The sequence below is a fragment of the Theropithecus gelada genome, chromosome 3, assembly GCF_003255815.1.
Source record: "Theropithecus gelada isolate Dixy chromosome 3, Tgel_1.0, whole genome shotgun sequence".
NCBI classification, from domain to species: Eukaryota; Metazoa; Chordata; class Mammalia; order Primates; family Cercopithecidae; genus Theropithecus; species Theropithecus gelada.
Genome location: NC_037670.1, coordinates 165,352,042 through 165,372,635, shown reverse-complemented (window position 1 = coordinate 165,372,635; position 20,594 = coordinate 165,352,042). Strand labels below are relative to the sequence as shown.

The 20,594-nt window shown below is 36.4% G+C and overlaps 1 protein-coding gene across 1 annotated transcript in view; it reads left to right on the top strand.

Moving 5' to 3' along the window:
- Window positions 1-20,594, top strand: part of BRAF (B-Raf proto-oncogene, serine/threonine kinase) — a 201,681-nt gene that overhangs the window by 88,619 nt on the left and 92,468 nt on the right. The window contains exon 3 of the mRNA XM_025378794.1: window positions 4,729-4,992. Within this exon, the coding sequence (XP_025234579.1) occupies window positions 4,729-4,992 (264 nt within the window). The remainder of the gene's footprint in view (window positions 1-4,728; window positions 4,993-20,594) is intronic.

Here is a 20,594-nt window from a genome sequence, read left to right as displayed (position 1 = left end):
CAAGTTTTTGTATTTTTTGTGGTGATGGAGTTTTACCATGTTGCCCAGGCTAGCCTCAAACTCCTGGGCTCAAGTGATCTGCCTGCCTTGGCTTCCCAAAGTGCTGGGATTACTGGTGTAAGCTACCACCCCTAGTGTATAATTGCATTTCTAAAGAGCTAAGTAGGAAGTGGGGGGGAGGAGGAAAGAAAAAAATAATTTAACTATTTCTTAGAAAAATGGGGTGCACAATCATGTAATAGGTATATGACCCATTTTGTTTTATTTTTAATTTTTGTGAAGATGGAGTCTATGTTGCCCAGTCAGGTCTTGAACTCCTGGCCTCGAAAAGTGATCCTCCTGCCTTGGATTCCCAAAGTGCTGGGATTACAGGCATGAGCCAACATGCCTGGCCTATTTCGAGTTCGTTTTTGTGTATGTTGTGAGGTAGTAGCCCAACTTCATTCTTCTGCGTGTGGATATTCAGTTGTATCAGCGCCAGTTGTTGAAAAGACCATTCTTTCTTCATTGAATTGTCTTGCCGACATTGTAAAAAAAAAAATCAATTGACTGTAAATGTAAGATTTTATTTCTTGTTCTACTGAGAAATAATTCACATATTGTATGATTCACTTTTTAAAAGTGTGTAATTCAGTGATTCTTAGTGTATTTACACAATGGGCAACTGTCACCACTATCTGATTCTAAAATATTTTTATCACTCCCAAAAAGAAACCGTTTACGCATTGGAAGTCATTCCCTCCAGCCCCTGACAACCACTGATCTACTTTTTGCCTTTATGGATTTACTAGTTGCACCTTGTTCTATCCTGTTCTATATGTGTGTCCTTATTCCAATATTATTACACTGTCTTGATTACTACAGTTTTATAGTAAGTTTTGGAATCAGGAAGTATAAGTCCTCCAACTTCTTTCTTCTTTTATAAGATTATTTTGATAATTTCAAGTCCGTTGTATTTCCATATGAATTTTAAGATCAGCTTGTCAGTTTCTACAAAAAAAAAAATTGAAATTTTAATAAGGATTACATTGAATCTGTAGATCAACTTGGGAAGTGTTGTCATTTTACGATATTAAGTCTTCTTAGATTCTTTTTTTTTTTTTTTTTTTTTGAGATGGAGTCTTGCTCTTATTGCCAGGCTGGAGTGCAGTGGCGTGATCTTGACTCACTGCAACCTCTGCCTCCCAGGTTATCAGTTATTACTAATACAAATATTTGTTGGATTTTTTGCTATGTGGTAGTCTCTACAATAATTTGTTTTACTTGTATTATCTCATTTAATCCTCACAAAATTATTTTGAAGTTGAGAAAAATTTGCCGTATAAAGAAGAGTATGATAACATATTCTAAAGGAAATAAAGAGAAAGGATACCTCTTCTGGATTTTAGCAAAGAGAGCTTAGAATTAGACTTTTTGAAAAATAAGTAGAGTTTTGATGAGAAGGAGTAGGGTTTTTGGAAAATTGTCTCCTGAAGAAGTGGTATCTGGTATCTGCAGCGTCTTGAATAACCAAAAGAATTTTGGTGGTGGTGGTTGTGGTTGAGGTTTGCACATATGTTGGAGTGGCTTGCTCATATTAATAGAGTGAGAAAACAGAGGGAAAGGGAAAAGTAGATGATATGAGAGAAAACTGAGGGGGAATGGTAGACTAAGGCCCTAAACACCCAATGTTAGCCTGAAGTGAGAGTAGAAGAAGAATGGGGAAAGATGTGGAGAATTATGTAGATAAAGAAGTAGAGTAAACTTTTCATTTGATTATGTTGATCTTCAGAGTGGATTTGAAGGTAATGTGATTTTCAGAGTGAATTAAAAGTTGAGGGATGAAGTTAAGATCCAGAGAAGAATTCGGAAGGTTAGAATAACTGTTGTGACTATAATATGATGTTAAAAACAAGCATGATTTTCAGGCAGTAGTGTGAAGGACCAGGCAAATCTAAGTTCCATGAATTGGTCATGGAATCAATTACACTAGTTTTATTATTTTCTCCACCAGTGTGTGGTAACCTGACAGGAAAAATGGAATAATTGAATGATCAGATTTACCCAAAATTTGTATCTGGGAAACTAGTTGATAAAATAGCAAGAATTAGCCAGAAAATCTAAGACATCACCAATGGCATTGTTGCAATTGTGAGCCACAAAGTATGTGAAGGAAGACAACAGTGGCCAAATCTTAGCAACTGTTTGAGAGATTAATGTTGACCTTGAGCAGATTAATATAGTGAGATAGACATTTAAGAAGCTGGGATAAGTATGTGTGCCTCTGGGGTGTGTGAGGTTCTAAATTGAGATCTTTTCATCATTTTTATTTCTTTTGTAAAGACTGTGATGCTTCTTTGGGTCTTGAAGATAGAATGGAAATAAATGCTTTTAGAGGTGAGAGGTTAAGAGAAATCTATGGCAGAGTGTTTAAAAGAGTAATTGAAGTTCATACTGAATGCAGCAAGGGTAGTAGGTAAAATGAGCCAGAGGCCTTGGTAGATTGCAGCTTTGAGGATGGGGAGAGATGGAATAAGTAGATGTCTTGTATTTAACTAAAGGAAAAGCTATTGATAAATGTGGTGAAGTGATAGTTTATAATCTGTCATGGAGGGATCAGTATACTTTCAAAAATTAAGGCTAACATTTTGGTAAGGAAATATGTTTGGAAAATTGTTCTATTCATTACTTTTCCTAAGGTTTATTTTATATAGTAACTGTACTTGCTCAGGTGACAGTAAATAAGAATATTTTATCCATGCAGGAGGAACCTTTGTGTTCCAGACTGCATTTATGTGATCTTCAAAGAGTAAGAACTGTGTTTGTCTTATTTGTGGTTGTAGTCTGAGCCCTAACAGCGCCAAGCACATGTATTAGTATATATTTACTTAATGATTGAAGGCTCAATAAATAGATTGTATTGAGAGAAGTATGCTTAAGTAATTAGGCCTTGGTACTGAAAGCTAAACCAAATTGCAGCTCAGAAAATTTGGAATCTATTTGTTTATAATGCCCTGATCTGCTATGAAACAGTCTAGGTAGGGCAACTAGCAGGCTGTAAACAAAGAAGACCTTTTGATGAAGTTTAAATCTCTTACCTCAACAGCTCTTGTTACTATTCCCCGCCCCCCTTATTTTCTTTGAAATTATGTGGTAAGATGCAGCATAGCAGGGTCCTGTGTCCTTTATTGAAATGAAATTTCTCTTTCATTCTCCTCTACATTTTATAATTCTCTCTTGCTCCCTTATGTTCAGACTTCATAGCATGGCGTATATACTCTCTACAGTCTAACCCCTTTCACCTTTTCAGCCTTATTGTTTCTCTACCTGTTTTTCATTTAAATTTCTCTTTCTTTTTTTAAGAAAACAGGGATGCTGCTAAAGCTTCATTTAAATTTCACAAACATATATCGATCCTTTGCTATGTCCCAGGTATTGTATGACATTGAGCTATACCAATCTAGTTTTTCCTATGTCTTAAACTTTCTCGCCTGTGTTTCAGAAAAAACAAACTCTTTGTTACAGAATTTTTCCTATATATAGGACTCCCTCCTCCGTACTTTCTTCGTCCATCTAAATGCCAACCTTTCAAGGCCGTCCTCCTTCCTCATTATTACCTTGTGTCAAGAATATTGTTTATTTCTCATGTACAGCAGTTACACAAATAAAAATACAACTATCTCCTACTCCACTGCCCAACGGTAAACTCCTTAAGAGGCGGGAAGGCCATTTTAAAATCTTTGCTTCTCCCTTTCATAAATGTTTATAGTATTGCATCTATTTGAGATGATAGGTAGAAATAGTAGAGCATGGTGTGAGTGAGGGGATTACCAATGCCTAAAAGAACTATGGACTTGTATATTCCAATTCGTTCAATGTCATTCTGTCCTTTTAAAATTTGATATCTTGTATGGTTGCTTGACTTTGTAGCCTTTGTCAAATGAAACTTCTAGGAAGATACCCTGATGGATAGTAGCCCCAGAATTTCTTGGCTATAGGGTATAATCCACATTTTCAAATACAATTCTGTTTTTGTTTTTTCACAAGGCTTACGGCTTTGCATACAAGTTCCAATCTCTAAACAGCATTTGTTGGGGAAAGAAGTCATCAAAGAGCCATACTGAGAAGAATAAACTATTTTAACTGATAGCTATTTCAGAAAGAATGTGGCAGTTACACATTTTCTAAACCGTATTGAGGAGGTTTTGGTGCTAACAGTGAGATCTGGCTGGTACTATGTCTTAAATTTTGGGGGTTTTTTGGACAGATCTTCTTTAATACTGAGGTATTATATTATATATACTTTTCAACTTCTTTTTCTGTTGAGAGAGAGAACAAATGGAATTTATATGCCTACAACTTTTCTGGGACAAAATAATTTTTTTAATGGGAGGAACACTTATCCTTGATACAGTGTTTTATGTTAGACGTGGTTTGGAAGGTAAATATAAGTGGACCAGAAAATTGGAAATACTGTGCTTTTTTATTGTTCATGGACCATCTAGATATCCCATATGCATAGGTCACATTTATCAGGTGTAATATAGTGTAGTGTCTAATAACAAAGAATTTATCCATTTAAAGATGAAAGTATTCATTTATAGTATTTCTGGCACTTATTTTGTAATTTGAAACTTAAAACCCTATCAGCTGGTAAAAAGATTATAAGCAAAGGCTAAAATTTTATATTATCTTTTGTTAATGTCAGGGCAAAGTCCAGATTGAATATAAGTCTACTTTATTTTATAGGCCTATGAAGAATACACCAGCAAGCTAGATGCACTCCAACAAAGAGAACAACAGTTATTGGAATCTCTGGGGAACGGAACTGATTTTTCTGTTTCTAGCTCTGCATCAATGGACACCGTTACATCTTCTTCCTCTTCTAGCCTTTCAGTGCTACCTTCATCTCTTTCAGTTTTTCAAAATCCCACAGATGTGTCACGGAGCAACCCCAAGTCACCACAAAAACCTATCGTTAGAGTCTTCCTACCCAACAAACAGAGGACAGTGGTGAGTCAGTTTTAATATCACCATTTTGCTGTTTCTTTGTATTTTTCAGACAGATCAGTTGTTGAAAATTAATATATTATTACTTAATACTCAGAGGTCATGCAAATAGAGGCATCCATGTCATGCAGGAATTTTAAAGACATAATTATTTGGTGGCAAAGTCTATATTCCTTAACTGAAATAAATTGTATTGTCTCTGGTGTTGGATTTGACATTTAAACCCGTCTGCCAAACTTGAATCACAGTCATGTCTAAGCACTAGTTTAAAATAAATCAGAATTTTAAGACTTGAGCTTGTTCATTATCTAATTTGTGTCAGGTAAGATTCATTCTTCACCCTTGAGAAATCTCCTTTCTGAGTTATATTATCGGATGTTGAACTCTCAGTGTGATTGATATGTTTCCCCTCATCTACTTAACTTTTGGTTGTTGAAAATTAGTATTACCATTGGAACAGTGTACCCTGTAAGTAACATTTAAAGCATTTAAAGAGAATCTGTGGAATTATTGTGGATGGTCTATAATCCTTAAGTGCAACAAATATTGTCAGTAGACTTAATAAGTAACCCATCTGTATACATCACTACTTTTTAAATGTCTATGGTTACTTTTGACAATAAAAAAAATTTCATTTCCAAATACAACTGAAGTCAAAATTTTTCATTTTTTTCTCTGACATCAGAAATTAAAAGTGCAATTGGTCATTGTTTAATGTTCCAAAAATTCCTTTCTGACTTAAGAAAAAAATGTTATTATAAAGGCATTTTACTCTCAGAAGTTAAGAATTCCTGCATATGAGTTTAGAAAACTAATGGAGTTATAAGTTATCAGCCTGTAAATTTTTATCTTAGGAAATATGGCTTTCTAAAGGCATCGTTTATTGTCAGGGAATAACATGCCTTTTTTCCATGTACAGACAAAACTTGGTTGTAAAAAATGAACTCTAATTTTTCATTGTACAGAATTACAAATCAATTTATAAAACAAATCCAGTTCTCCTACCCTTTCTCTTCTGTTGGGTAGAATGAAATTAAAATTATTTTTCCCACATTAAGATGGGGAATTACTAAGCGTATCTTTCCAGGGATGCCCCATTTAAAGGGGAATGTCAACATATGAATTATCTGTGAATAGATAGTCTATCTTTGAAGTAGCCTAACAAAACTGTGGCAAATATCCCATCCCCAGTAGATCTTAAATTAATTCTTTATTGTCTGTATTCATGAGCGGAAAGTAGGAAATGTGTTCTTCAGTCCTAGGCGTTTCCCTTCTCTTCATCATGGTATTCTTGTTCCTTCCAGGTTCCACTAAACTTAGTAATTGTGTGAGTTTCTATATACAGATGTAAAATTGGGGTTGTTGGAGCCCTTTCAAATTTCTCAGCCTAATGATTAAGTTTAACTAGCCTCCGACCGGGCGCCGTAGCTCATGCCTGTAATCCCAGCATTTTGGGAGGCCGAGGCAGGCGGATCACGAGGTCAGGAGATGAGACCATCCTGGTTAACACATGGTGAAACCCCGTCTCCACTAAAAATACAAAAAAATTAGCCAGACATAGTGGCGGGCTCCTGTGGTCCCAGCTATTTGGGAGGCTGAGGCAGGATAATGCTGTGAACCTGGGAGGTGGAGCTTGCAGTGAGCCGAGATTGCACCATTGCACTGCTTCCTGGGCGACAGAGCGAGACTCTGTCTCAAAAAAAGAAAAAAAAGTTTAACTAGCCTCCTCGTATTTATGAGAGAGGACAAGAGAAATTTACAAGTATCCCTAAAGCTTATAATTTCCCTTTTAAAACGAAATGAAAACAACTGAGACTCTTCAAAGATGTAAAATGATCATAAATGAATAACTATTGGGCAATTGACTAGGCTTACCTTCATTATTCTGGCTAAGCTTAGATTAAATAAGTAACTTGTTCCTGTCCATCATACTCCCAGTTTAACAATTCATATTCAATACTCAGAAAAACTGTATATCGTGAACTTAAAAGGTCTTATGAATCGTCAATAAATGGGTTTGTGGTAGTAAACTCTTTCAAGAACATTATTTTGCCATTCTCTCTTTTATCTGAATCTGTTAACCCTTTACTTAACTACCTCTTTTCCTCTCCTTTTCTCCCCTCAATTTTTATTAAGATTAACAGTTACTGTTTGAGCATTTGCCATGCTGTGTTCCAAGTTCTGTGCTAAGGACTTTACATATATATTTTCAGCCAGGATAATTCACATTCTAAGTAAAATTGTTTGTGGTAGTGAATGACCACTCCTCCATCAAAATACATACGCTTCTGTTTGTCCTGAACACTCAGGAACAAAGGTTAGTAGAACCTACTAGCAGCAAATGAAATCAAGTATGAAGAATGAGATTATAATTTTTAAAGTGGACTTAGATTTGTAGACCAAGATAGCACACTAAACACTTGCCTTTATATCTTTATTCCTCTCCAGAAATTTCATTGAAATGATAGTAAAGATATGTAAAAAGAATAATAAAACAGGATAGGATTTTGTCAGAGAACTAGAAATGTTTAAGAATTCCTGGACGATGGAAACTATATGAGTGGTTACATAAATAAGCCAAAATAGAAAACCAAACAAAATACTAGGAGCTAGAGTCTTACATGAAGGGAGCCATTCTTAGCAAAATCCTGATGACGCAGATAGCATAGTCAGCAGATTACAAAGAAGTGGATTTGCCTGTTGGGTAGTCATCAGACTAATTAGTCGAAGGTCTTGCTCTGGCAGGAAGACAAAGTCATGTGTCTTCATAAATCGAGCAGGTGATGTAAATACGAATATTTTGAAGGTGTGTATTAGTTGTGAGTCCTGTGGAGAACCAAAACAAACCAGATTCAACTAAAAACACTGAAATTCTGAATTAAAAAAAATTTTTAAAGGTCCTGGCCTGATATTTTGAGACATCTGATAATGGGTTGCTGAGTCCTGAGTCCCTGGTATAGCCTTACATTGCACATGTCCATAGAGATGTGAATGTTGCCTCCTGGAATTGTACAACAAGGGGATCCTGTTAGTTCCTCTTCTGTATATATGGAACAAATAATTTATAGCATTTATTCCATGAAAAAAGCTCTAAAAGTCATTTTCTAAACAAAATTTCTGCCTGGAGAGTTCTGTGTGACTGCTGTGTGTGTTTAAATGGTGGAACTGAACATCAGATGTCTCTGAACCTCAGAGAAATCCAGTGGGATAAAAAGTAAAGGTTAATCTACCCAGGAGTAAAATAATACTCTGCTTCCGTCTGGAATATACCAGACTTCTCACCTCTGTACCCATTAGTAATCTGTTTGGAAAACAAACTGCTTTCTTCTACTACACAACACATTTTTGTGACTAGATGTGTGGGGGTGTTTTTCCCCACCAAGCAATCTCCAGTTCTCTGTAGGTAATCAGCTGGGTGTCTCTACCCAGTTGTCTACAATTGTTGTTAAGTCGCCTTCAATTTAACTCAGTTCTGACACTATCTACCCAGGGATAGCGTAGACCCCACAGGTTAAGAGCTCAGTCCCACAAGACTGTGCCCTCTTGAGATGCTAGTCACAAGTTCCAGGTTGTGACTTACACTTCTCACCAGCTGGCTATAAATCAAGGATTCCCACATCTTCTAATCTTTTATCATTTGCTAGAATAGCTCAAAAAACTTCGAGAAACACTTACGTTTACTGGTTTGCTATAAAGGATGTTACAAGAGGTAAAAAAACAAACAGCCAGATGGAAGAAATGCATAGGGAAAGGTATGTGGGAAGGGATGCAGAGCTTCTGTGCTCTCTTTAGGAGCATCACCTTCCACTACCTCCAAATGTTCAGCACCCTGGAAGCTCTAGGAACCTTGCATTTCAGTGATTTTTATGGAAGCTTCATCATATAGGTGTGATATTTACTAGGCCAATCTCCAGGACCTCCCACCTTCTCAGAGGTTGGTGGATGGGGCTGAAAGTTCCAGACTTCACATCATGGCTTGGCCTTTCTTTTGACCACCTTCCATTCAGGAACCCACCAAAAGTTACCTCATTAGAACAAAAGATACTCCTATCACTTAGGAAATTCCAAGGGATTCAGAGCTCTGTGTCAGGAGCCAAGGTCAAAGACCAAATATGAGAACAAAAGATGCACCTGGCACCCTGATCACTCAGGAAATTACAAGTTTTAGGAGCTCTGTGCCTGGAACTTGGGTTGAAGGCCAAAGGGTTGAAGACCAAAATATATATTATTATAAACCACAATATCAGAGTTTGTCAACGTAACAAACCACTTGCCATTTGTTGGACCTCTACAACTGTGCAGGAGAAAGTCCCCACCAAATCAATCTACTTTTTATTTTATGAATATGACTAGAACACCAACAGCAACAGAGAAAACTCAAGAAATAAAGCAACTAGAAGATGTAAAAATATTATAGCTCAGGATGTACTTCATTCTTGAAGCCAAATCAATTTGATATAGAAATTGAGTCAGAGGACCACAGAGTTTGAAAATTGAAAGTATGATTGTTGACTTTTGTTAAACAGAAAGGCCAAATATTAGGATAGCTAGAGTTAATAAGTATTTTGGAAAGTAAAGCTAAAGACATACCTTTTAAGATACGCAATAAGGGGGCAAATATGAGAGAAAAGATAAGAGACATGAAGAGAGCAAACGTTCCAACTTCTGTTTAATAAACGAAGAAGCAAACAAAAATAGAGGGAAGATGTATTCACAGATATAATACAAGACAATTTTCCTGTGTTGAACAAAAACCAGCCTTCAGATAGATAGGGGCAACTGACTGTCAACAGGAAAACAAAAACGGAAATTGACCTGGATGCTTGCTGTATAATTCGAAAGTTGAAAGAGAACATCTTAAGCCCTTTCAGAAAGATAAACTGGCAATCTACAGGAGAATGAAAATTGGATAGTTTTCTCATTGGCAAACTGAGGGGTAGAAGGCAGTGGATCAGGGCCATTAAAGATCTAATGAAAGTTGATAGCCAAGCTAATATTAAAAGTAAGACACTTTGGGTATCTGGGGACTGAAAGTTATTTCAGTAGAATATAATAGGTATCTAGAAATAGATCCCAGATTTTCAGAAAATGTTATATGAAAAAATGGTTCAATCAGTAAGAAGACGGTACATTATTTAATTTTTGGTGCTGGCATATCTAGAAGAAAACAAAATTGGGCCCACATCTTAGACTGCTTACAAAAGTAAATTCTGTCAGAATCAAGAGATTAAATACCAAAAAAAAAAAAAAAGGAAAATCTTTCAAGAAAAATCTAGTAGGCTGAGTAGGCTGCATGTAAAATCTAGGAGTTGAGATCACTATCTTAATCAAAACTTAATTAACTCAAAAGCTGTAAGAGACAGATTGATTAAATACAATTTCGAAATTATGTATGCTCCCCCACAAAAAAAAAAAAAATTCCTTGACAAAGTCAATAGTCTGTATAAATTTGGAAACAGCATTGGTGCCCAGATAACAACAAGTAAATAGTCTTTTGTATATTCAAAGAACACTTCAAAATTGACAAGAAAAAGACAAAACCCGGTAGAAAAATAGGGAAAAGATATAAATAGGCAGTTCATATAAGATTAAATCCAAATGAACAGTAAAGCACATGAGCACTGTTCAGATGCAGTCAGTTGTGAGTGTGCAAATTAAAACTATGAGATCATTTAATCTGTCTGGCAAAATAGAAATTATTATTGGCAGGGATTTAGTGAGAAAACTCCCTTAGTTAAGGATAGAAATGTGAAGTATCACAGTTTATTGGAAGGCACTTTGATAGTATCTGTCAAAATTTACAAGAGCTGTATCTTCCAAGCCAGTACTCCAACTATTGGGAATTTAGCACATAAAAGCACCAATATATAGGGACGTTTATACAAGGATATTTGTTAAATCATTGTAATGAGAAAAAAATATAGAATGTCATCAGTAGAGAAATGATTGTATAAATCATGGTATAGACACACCATGTAGTACAAAGCAGCCTGTAAAGACTTGTACTTGAAGGTTTTTCTGAGAGGTATTATAATTGAGAAAAGGAAAGATGTAGGAAACTTACTTATTCTTTATGTGTACCACATTGCAGTATTCTAGTAGGTCTAGAAATATCTCTCTCAACTAGAAATGCTGAATAAAATATGTTTATTTAAGTGTATAGCTGAGCTTAATAGAAAGAAAAACCTTTAGAGGGTGAAAACAAAAGGGAGTTGAAAAAACCAAAGAAGCATGGGGGCTGATCTGTTAAGGTATTGCTGAACTGTAGCCTTCAACAAATGTAACCCACAGTCTATTTTTATATAGCCTGCAAACTAAGAATGGATTTTATAGTTTTAAATGCTTGAAAAAAATTAAAGGAATAATAGTATTTCATAATCTATGAAAATTACATGAAATTCAAATTTTGGCCAGGTACAGTGGCTCATGCCTGTAATCCCAGCACGGGAGGCTGAGGGGAGTGGATCACCTGAGCTCAGGAGTTCTAGATCAGCCTAGCCAATATGGCGAAACCCCCGTCTCTACTAAAAATACAAAATTAGCCGGGTATGGTACCTCATGCCTGTAACCCAGCTACTTGGGAGGCTGAGGCAGGTGAATTGCTTGAACCTGGGAGGTGGAGGTTGCAGTGGGCCGAGATTGCGCCATTGCACTCCAGCCTGGGCAACAAAAGCGAAACTCCGTCTCAAAAAAAAAAAATTAAAATTAAAATTTCAGTGTCCATAGGTAAAATGTTATTGGAACACAACAATGCTAATCTGTTTACATGTTGTCTGTGGCTGGTTTCATGCTTTAGCAGCGGTGTTGAGCAGTTGTACATCACGCTGTAATCTACAAAACCTCTGGTTCTTTATGGAAGAAGTTTGCTGACCTCTGCTATAGTGACCTCAAGGCCAGTTTGTCACTCTGTAATAAAGGACGTGAATATCAGTGTGTGGGGATACAACACTGGGCCTTCAGCCTGTGTCACAAAGGTAATTGGAACCCAGATTCTCACATAAAACTGACCCTTTGAAGGACATTACCTTCAGTGAAAGGATGAAATCTATTCACCAGAATACATAAAGGTAACAATAAACTTGACTGTCTTTGACAGTACTCTAAAGGTTCTCCTGTGACTTCTTAACTATGGACCTATTCTAATCATTGTGTGGGATTCAAATTTATACTACCTACATTGTCTAGGAACCCTCAAGCCATGAAGTGGGCATAACAACTGGTCTTGAGTGGTAATAGCACTCAGGCACTGCACAGAAGCAATGCAAACCCTCCCCTGGCCCATCTAGGTCTCGTAGAATTCACAGAGATAATGCTTTACTGATGATCTCAAGATCTCAAGTTATAAGACATGCAAGGAAACAGTCTACCATCAGTGAGTTAGCAGACTTAAAAACAGCAGGGTTAGACTCCTAAGAAAGAACCAAGTAGAGCTTTTAGGTAGTCTTGATTTAAACCTCATCATCTATGAAGTATTCTTGCTTGGATTAGGACTTTCTCCTGTGCCCCTTCCAGTTCACTAAAAGTAATCACTATTTCATTTCTATCTTTGTCAGTTACTTTGAAACTTCAAATTGTGTGATGGAAATCAACATGCAGAGAAAGAGAAAAAGCAAATATGAAAAGATAATCTTAGAATCTAAGAAAGAATTTGGATGTTAATTGTACCATTTGTTCAGATTTTTCGTCTGAAATTTTTTTATAATAAGAGTTGGAAAACTTGAAATGACATAGAAAAAAAGAAATGTAGAAAGTTCAAAAGAAACAGTTGTCTCTAGGAAAAAAGAGTGAACATACTGATATTCATTTGAGGATGTAGCAAGATAACACTTTAAGTTAAATTTCAGTGTATCAAGTTCGTTACAGCAAATTACAGAGGAAATGTTTAAATGTTACATAGAAATTCAAATATTTATTTAAAAAACTCAGTGAACAAGGTAAAGCTAGATTAAACCCAACCAAAGAATGAGTTAATGAACTCTGGAAAGCAAAGAGAAGTATAGAAAATATAAAAGAGAGGTTAAGCGATATGAAAAATGGAATGAGCATTATATGTCTCAAAGGAGTTCCAAAAGGTAAGAATAGAAATAAATGAGTAGAGAAAAATTCAAATAAATTAGGGCTAACATTTACAAGTGACATAAATCTAATGATTTAGGAAGCACACTCTCTGAGTTGGACAAACAATTTGAATCTGATGTAGCCATAATAAATCCAAAGAATATTTTTTTAAAAGCACTCAGGGAAAAAATTATGTGGAAAATAATTATAATTAGTCTGGGAAATTTTTTTATGGCAGCTGTAGAAATTAGAAGACACTAGAATAATATACTCAAAGTACTGAGAGGTACCTGTAAATCTCTCAGCTAAGCTAAGCTATAAATCATAAAGTCCTTTCCAGAGAAAGAGTTTACTTTTCATAGGCTCTGCTTGAAGGAATTGTCCAAGAAGGTTTACTGTATAAAGGAAATTGAACTCAGAAGGAATGAAAAGTAAAAATTAAACCTAAAATTTGCAGAAGAAAACACGACAGAAAACTTTTGTGACCTGGGGTTTGGCAAAGATTTCTTAAATATGACACCAGAAGCACAATCTATAATGAACATATTTATTGGATTAATCAAAATGTAAAACTTCTGCTCTTCAAAAGACAGTGTTAAGAGAATAAAAAGAAAAACCATAGATTATCTTTGCAAGCCATATATCTGATCAAGGACATGTAAAATATATAAAGAACTCTGAAAACTCAATAACAAGAAAACAAATGGCCAGGTGTGGAGACTCACTTCTGTAATACCAGCACTTTGGGAGGCTGAGGCAGGTGGATCACGAGGTCAGGAGTTCAAGACCAGCCTGGCCAAGATGGTGAATCCCCGTCTCTACTAAAAATACAAAAATTAGCTGGGCATGGTGGCAGGTGCCTGTAACCCCAGCTGCTCGGGAGGCTGAGGCAGAAAATTGCTTGAACTCGGGAGGCAGAGGTTGCAGTGAGCCGAGATTGTGCCACTGCACTCCCGCCTGGGCAACAGAGCGAGACTCCGTCTCAAAAAAGAAAAGAAAAGAAAAGAAAAAACAACCCAATTAAAACTGGACAAAGGATTTGAACAATTTCATCAAAGAGATATATGGATGGTAATAAACACATGAGAAGATGATCAACATTAGTCATTAGGAAAATGCAAATTAAATAGGCGCGTAATACCCTTACATGCCTCCTAGAATGGCTGAAATTAGAGTGGCCACACCAAGTGTTAGTGGGGATGTTAAAGAACTAGAATTTCCACGCACTGCTGATAGGAATGTTTAATTGGTACAACCACTTTGGAATAAAATTTGGCAGTTTTATTTAATGAAACTTTTTCAAAATCCGAACAGTGTTTTTTGTTTGTTTGTTTGTTTGTTTTCCAGAAATAGAAAATCCTTCCTAAAATTCATACAGTATCTCAAGGAATCCCATGTAGCCAAAACAGTCTCCAAATGAAAGTACAAAGTTGGGGGCATCACGCTTCCTGATCTCAAAACTTACTACAAAGTTACAGTAATCAAAACTAAGTGGTACTGGCATACAGACAGATGAGAGTCCTGAGCTAAATCTTCACATTTATGGTCAAATGATCTTTGACAAGGTTCCCAAGACCACTTCATGAAGTAAGGAGAATCTCTTCAGCAAATGGTGTTGGAAACTGAATATCCACATGCAAAAGAAGGAAGTGGGACCCTTCCCTTATACCATGTACAAAAAGAATAACCCAAAATGAATCAAAGACTCGAACATAACAGTTAAAGTCATAAAACTTTTACAAGAAAACATAGGAGAAAAGCATCATAGCTTTGGATTTGTCCATGATTATTGGCCGCAATGCCAAAAGCCCAGGGAACATAAGAAAAAATGGAAAAATTGTACTATTATCATAATTTAAAACTTATGATCATCAAATGATATAATCAACACAGTGAAAAGCCAACCTGGAATGGGAGAAATATTTGCAAATCGTATATCTGATAAGGAGTTAATATCCAAAATATAAAGAACTCCTATAGTAGCATACAACCCTGTTTAAAAATGGGCAGAAGACTTGAACAGACATTTCTTTAATGAAGATATCTGGATGGCCACCAGCATATGAAAAGATGCCCAACATTGCTAATTATTAGGAACACGCAAATCAAAACCACAATGAGATACCACCTGACATCCATTAGGATGTCGGCTATCAGACAAAAGAGAAGATAGCAAGAGTTGGCAAGGGTGTGGAGAAATTGGACCCCTGATGCACTGTTGGTGGAAATGTAAAATGGAGGAACTGCTATGGAAAACATACAGAGGTTCCTCAAAAAACTGAAAATAGAATTACCATATAATCCAGCAATTCTTCTGTGTATATACCCAAAATAATTGAAAGCAGGATCTCAAAGAGATATTCGTACACTCATGTTCATAGCAGCATTATTCACTATAGTAGCCAAAGGCAGAAGCAACCCAGATTTCTATTGATGGAGGAATGGATGAACAAAATATGGTATGTATATACATTGGAATGTTCAGCCTTAAAACAGGACATTCTAACACATACTGCAACATGAGTAAATCTCAAGGACATTATGTTAAGTGAAATGAGCCAGTCATAAAATGACAAATACTGTATGATTCCACTTACTGAAGTACCTAGAGTGTTCAGACTCATAGAGACACAGTAGAGTGGTGCTTGCCAGGAGCTGGGGGAAGGGGTGCTGGAGAGTTGTTTAATGGTTATAGAGTTTTAGTTTTGCAGGATGAAAAGAGTTCGGGAGATTGGTTGCACAACATTGTGAATGTGCTTAACACTACTAAATTGTACACTTAAAAATGGTTGAAATGTTAAACTTTATGTTAGGTATATTTTACCATAGTTTTGCGAAATAATAATATGGTAGTTATATAAAACATTAGGCTGGACATGGTGGCTGACACCTGTAATCCCAGTGCTTTGGGAGGTCAAGGCGAGAGAAGCACGTGAGACCAGGAGTTCCATACCAGCCAGGGCAACATAGTGAGACCCCATGTCTACAAAAATTAGCCAGGTGTGGTGGTGTACATCTGTAGTCCTAGCTACCTGGGAGGCTGAGACAGGAGGATCACTTGTGCCCAGGAGTTAAAAGCTACATTGTGCTATGTGCACCATTGCACTCAGCCTGGGTGAAAGAGCAAGATCCTGTCCACCCCCACAAAAAGTCAAACGTACACTTAGTATATCACCCAGCCCTTCTACTCCTCTGTATTTACCCAAGAGAAAAGTGAGCATATGTTCATTCAAAGATTTGCATACAAATGTTCTTAGTTGCTTTGTCATAGCCCCAAACTGGAAATATCCCAAATGTCCATAAACAGGTGAATGGTTAAATTGTGGTATGTCTATAAAAGGGAATACTACTCAGTAGAAAGGAATGAACTGCTAATGCACACAACATAGATGAATCTCAAAATAATTATGCTGAGTGAAAGAAGTCAGACAAAAATTGATTACATGTTTAAAAATTCAATTTACATAAAATTCTAGAAAATGCAAACTCTTCTATAGTGACAACAGATTCTTATTTGCCTGGGCACAGTGTTACGGCAGGATGGAAGGTTTACATAGGAGCACAAGGAACCTTTCAGAAAGTGATGGGTATGTTCATTATCTTGAATGTGATGATGGTTGCATGGGCATATATATAATCTCAAAATATATCAAATTGTGTACTCTAAATCATTGCAGTTTATTATATGTCGGTTGTACCTCGATAAATCTGTTTGTTTTTTTTTAATAGCCTTTAAGAAAACTGATAGTACTGTGGAAATATTATATGAAATAGACGTTGGGAGAAATAATTATTAAATTTTTTTTTCAACTTTTATTTTAGATTCAGGAGGTACATGCGCAGCTTTGTTATCTGGGTATATTGCAAGATGCTGAGGTTTGATCCCGTCATCCAAGTACTGAGCATAGTACCCAGTAGTTTTTCAACCTTTACCCTCCCCCCTCTAGTAGCCTCCAGTTTTTGTTATTGCCGTCTTTATGTCCATGAGTACCCAAACTTTAGCTCCTACTTAGAAATGAGAACATTTGGTATTTGGTTTTCTCTTCCTGTGTTAATTTGCTTAGGATAATGGCTTCCAGCTGCATCCAGGTTGCTGCAAAGGACATGATTTCATTCATTTTTATGGCTGCATAGTATTTCATGGTGTATATATACATTTTCTTTATGCAAACCGCCATTGATGGGCAACCAGATTGATTCCATACCTTTGGTATTGTGAATAGTGCTATGTTAAATCTGTGATTTTTTTGTAGAATGATTCACTTTGTTTTGGATGTATACCCAGCAATGAGATTGCTAGATCGAATGGTAGTTCTATTTTAAGTTCTTTGAGAAATTTCCAAACTGCTTTCCATAGTGCCTAATTTGCATTCCCACCAACAGTGTGTAAACTTTCCCTTTTCTCTGCAGCTTTGCCAGCATCTGTTGTTTTTTGCGAGCACTTTGGGAGGTCAAGGCGGGAGGATCACTTGAAGTCAGGAGTTTGAGACCAGCCTGACCAACATGGCGAAACCTCATCTCTACTAAAAATACAAAAAGAGAAATTAGCCAGGCATGGTGGCGTGCACTTGTAATCCCAGTTACTCAGGAGGCTGAGGCAGGAGAATTAATTGAACCTGGGAGACAGAGGTTGCAATGAGCTGAGATCCCGCCACTGTACTCCAGCCTGGGTGACAGAGCAAGACTCTGTCTAAAAAAAAAAAAAAAAAAAATTCAGAGACTGGGTGTAGTGGCTTGCGCCTGTAATCCCAACACTTTGGGTGGCCCAGGCAGAAGGATTGCTTGAGCCCAGGAGTTCAAGACCAGCCTGGGCAATGTAACCAGACCCTATCTCTACAGAAAATTAGCCAGGTGTGCTAGCATGAGTTTGTAGTCCCAGGTACTTGGGAGGCTGAGGCGGGAGAATCCAGGATTTTGAGGCTTCAGTAAGGTATGATTGTGCTGCTGCACTCCAGCCTGAGCAACTGAGTGAGTCCCTGTCTCAAAAGGAAAAAAGATTTTCTAGATCCTGGAATATATGCAATAACTAAAAATAATAAACATATATGTCCTTTGAGATTTTTATTTTTCATTTTATTTTTTGAGAATGAGTCTTGCCCTGTTGCCCACAATGGAGTGCAGTGGTGTAATCACAGCTAACTGCAGTCTTGACTCCCCAGGCTCAGGTGATCCTCCCATCTCAGCCCTCAAGTAGCTGAGACCACAGGCATGTGCCGTGCCTAAGTTTTAAATTTTTTTGTAGAGATAGGGCCTTGCTATGTTGCCCAGGCTGATCTCAAACTCTTGGGCTCAAGCAATCCTCCCTCTGTGGCCTCCCAAAGTGCTGGGATTATAGGCATGAACCACTGCACCTGGCCCTGAGATATATTTGAATAAATTGTAAAAGTCTGTTAATTGTGGTTATCGGAGGGATGGGGATATTCCCTGGGACAAGAAAAAGGGACTGACCTTTTACTTTATACTTGATACCCTTATTTCGCATAATGCCAGGATGTCTGTTTTTTATGATTGTTCAGGATAATTATATATTTATTCATGTATTATTGTTTAGGGTGGTTATATCTCATTTAGCTGTTTCTTTCTTGATAGATAATTAGGTAATGTTGCAGTATATATTTAAATACATATATCCTGAAACACCGTGGGAATATTTTTACTGGGGAAGATAAATACCTTGAAATAATTATTGGGTCATAGAATATAAACACTGAAAACTTTGTGATAACTTAATATAAGAAAAGATTTTGATTCTCAACAAGTATATGAGACTTCCTTTTCCCACAAGATCCTGGCCAACATAGAATGTTAACAGAATTTTTAAAGTATTACCAATCTAATAACACTTAAAGTATATTTGACTTGAGTCCTGTGTATATTGTTTGTCTGTATGACAGTTGTTTGTGTTATATGACAAAAAATTAACCAAGAAATATTAGACTCACCTGATTACCCCCAAAGATGGCTTGTGTTCTAAGCCTGTTTAGGTTTATAAGTCAAAATAAAATTTCTTTTAAAAAATTTTGCTTGATGGTTTATTGAGATATAATTCAAAAGCCATACAATTTACCCATTTAAAGTATAAAATGATTTTTGTATATTCACAAAGTTCTGCGGCCGTGATAATCCATTTAAAAATATTTTTTCACCCCAAAAAGAAACACTAAACCCGTTAGCAGTCACTTCCCATTCCTCTCATCCCTGTGTAACCACCCATTTGCTCTCCATCTCTATAGATTTGCCTATTCTCTGGCATTTCATATAAATGAAATCATACAATATGTGTTTGTGACTGACTTCTTTTCCTTAGCATAATGTTTCCAGACTCTATCCACATTGTACCCTGTGTCAGTCCTTCATGCCTTCTTATGGCTCAATAATATTTCATTGGATGTATATACCACATTTTGTTTACACATTTATCAGCTGATGGACATTTGTGTTGTTTCTACTTTTTAGCTATTATGAACATTGCTGCTGTGAACATTCATGTTCAAGGTTTTGTGTGGACATATGATTTCATTTATGCCTCTAGTAACCTTTTAAGAGACTGGCAGAATGTTTTTCAAAATGGCTACACCATTGTACTTTCCCTTGAGCATGAGGGTCCTGTTTTTTTCACATCGCTGCCAAACTTGTTTATTATTTGTCTTTTTTATTATAGCCATCCTAATGGGTATGAAATGGTGTCTCATTTTGGGTTTTATTTGCATTTCCCTTCTATCCTAGGAATGTGAAGCATCTTTGTGTGTGATTGTTGGCTTTTATATATCTTTGTGGAGAAAGGGTTTGCTTTTATAAATAGTTTTACATACAGTTCATAGTTAAATACCAATGACCTGAGACAAGAAAAATTACAAAGATTTTTGAACAATGCTCTAATAATAGAAATCGGACAGAAAAGAGAAAGTAGCCAAGATTATTTCCTCTAGAGATGGGAAGATGTACAAGTTCTCCAAGGATCTATGACACAACAGGAGAAAGAAGTGGAGATAACAAGAATAAAACTGAATGCTCTAGGGACACAAAAGGGAAATATTGAAGATAGGTAAGCTATCTTCAGTATCTTCTTTGTTTCTAACTTTATTCCTAGGTAAGCTATCTTCAGTATAAGATAGACTACGTAAGATAGGTAAGCTGTCTTCAGTATAAGGTAGCCTAGGTAAGCTATCTTCAAAATAAGGTAGACTAAATGAAAGGATTGTAATATCAAGAAATGTGATAGTAGCAAGTCCCTGGATGTGACCTTTTATATCACTAAATGAAAACCATACTTATAAGTTGTATATAGTGTTGTAAAGAATGTTGCCTGTTTTAGGTATTTCAAAATTGGTAACTTTGGTTTAACATTTAGAAAATATTGTTCATAAGGTTTTTTAACTTTTTGTTTAGAAAATTTAAAATACTTGGCCGGTGCCGACGTGTTGGCTCATGCCTATAATCCTAGCACTTTGGGAGGCCAAGGCGGGTGGATCACCTGAGGTCAGGAGTTTGAGACCAGCCTGGCCAACATGGTGAAACCCTGTTTCTACTAAAAATATAAAAATTAG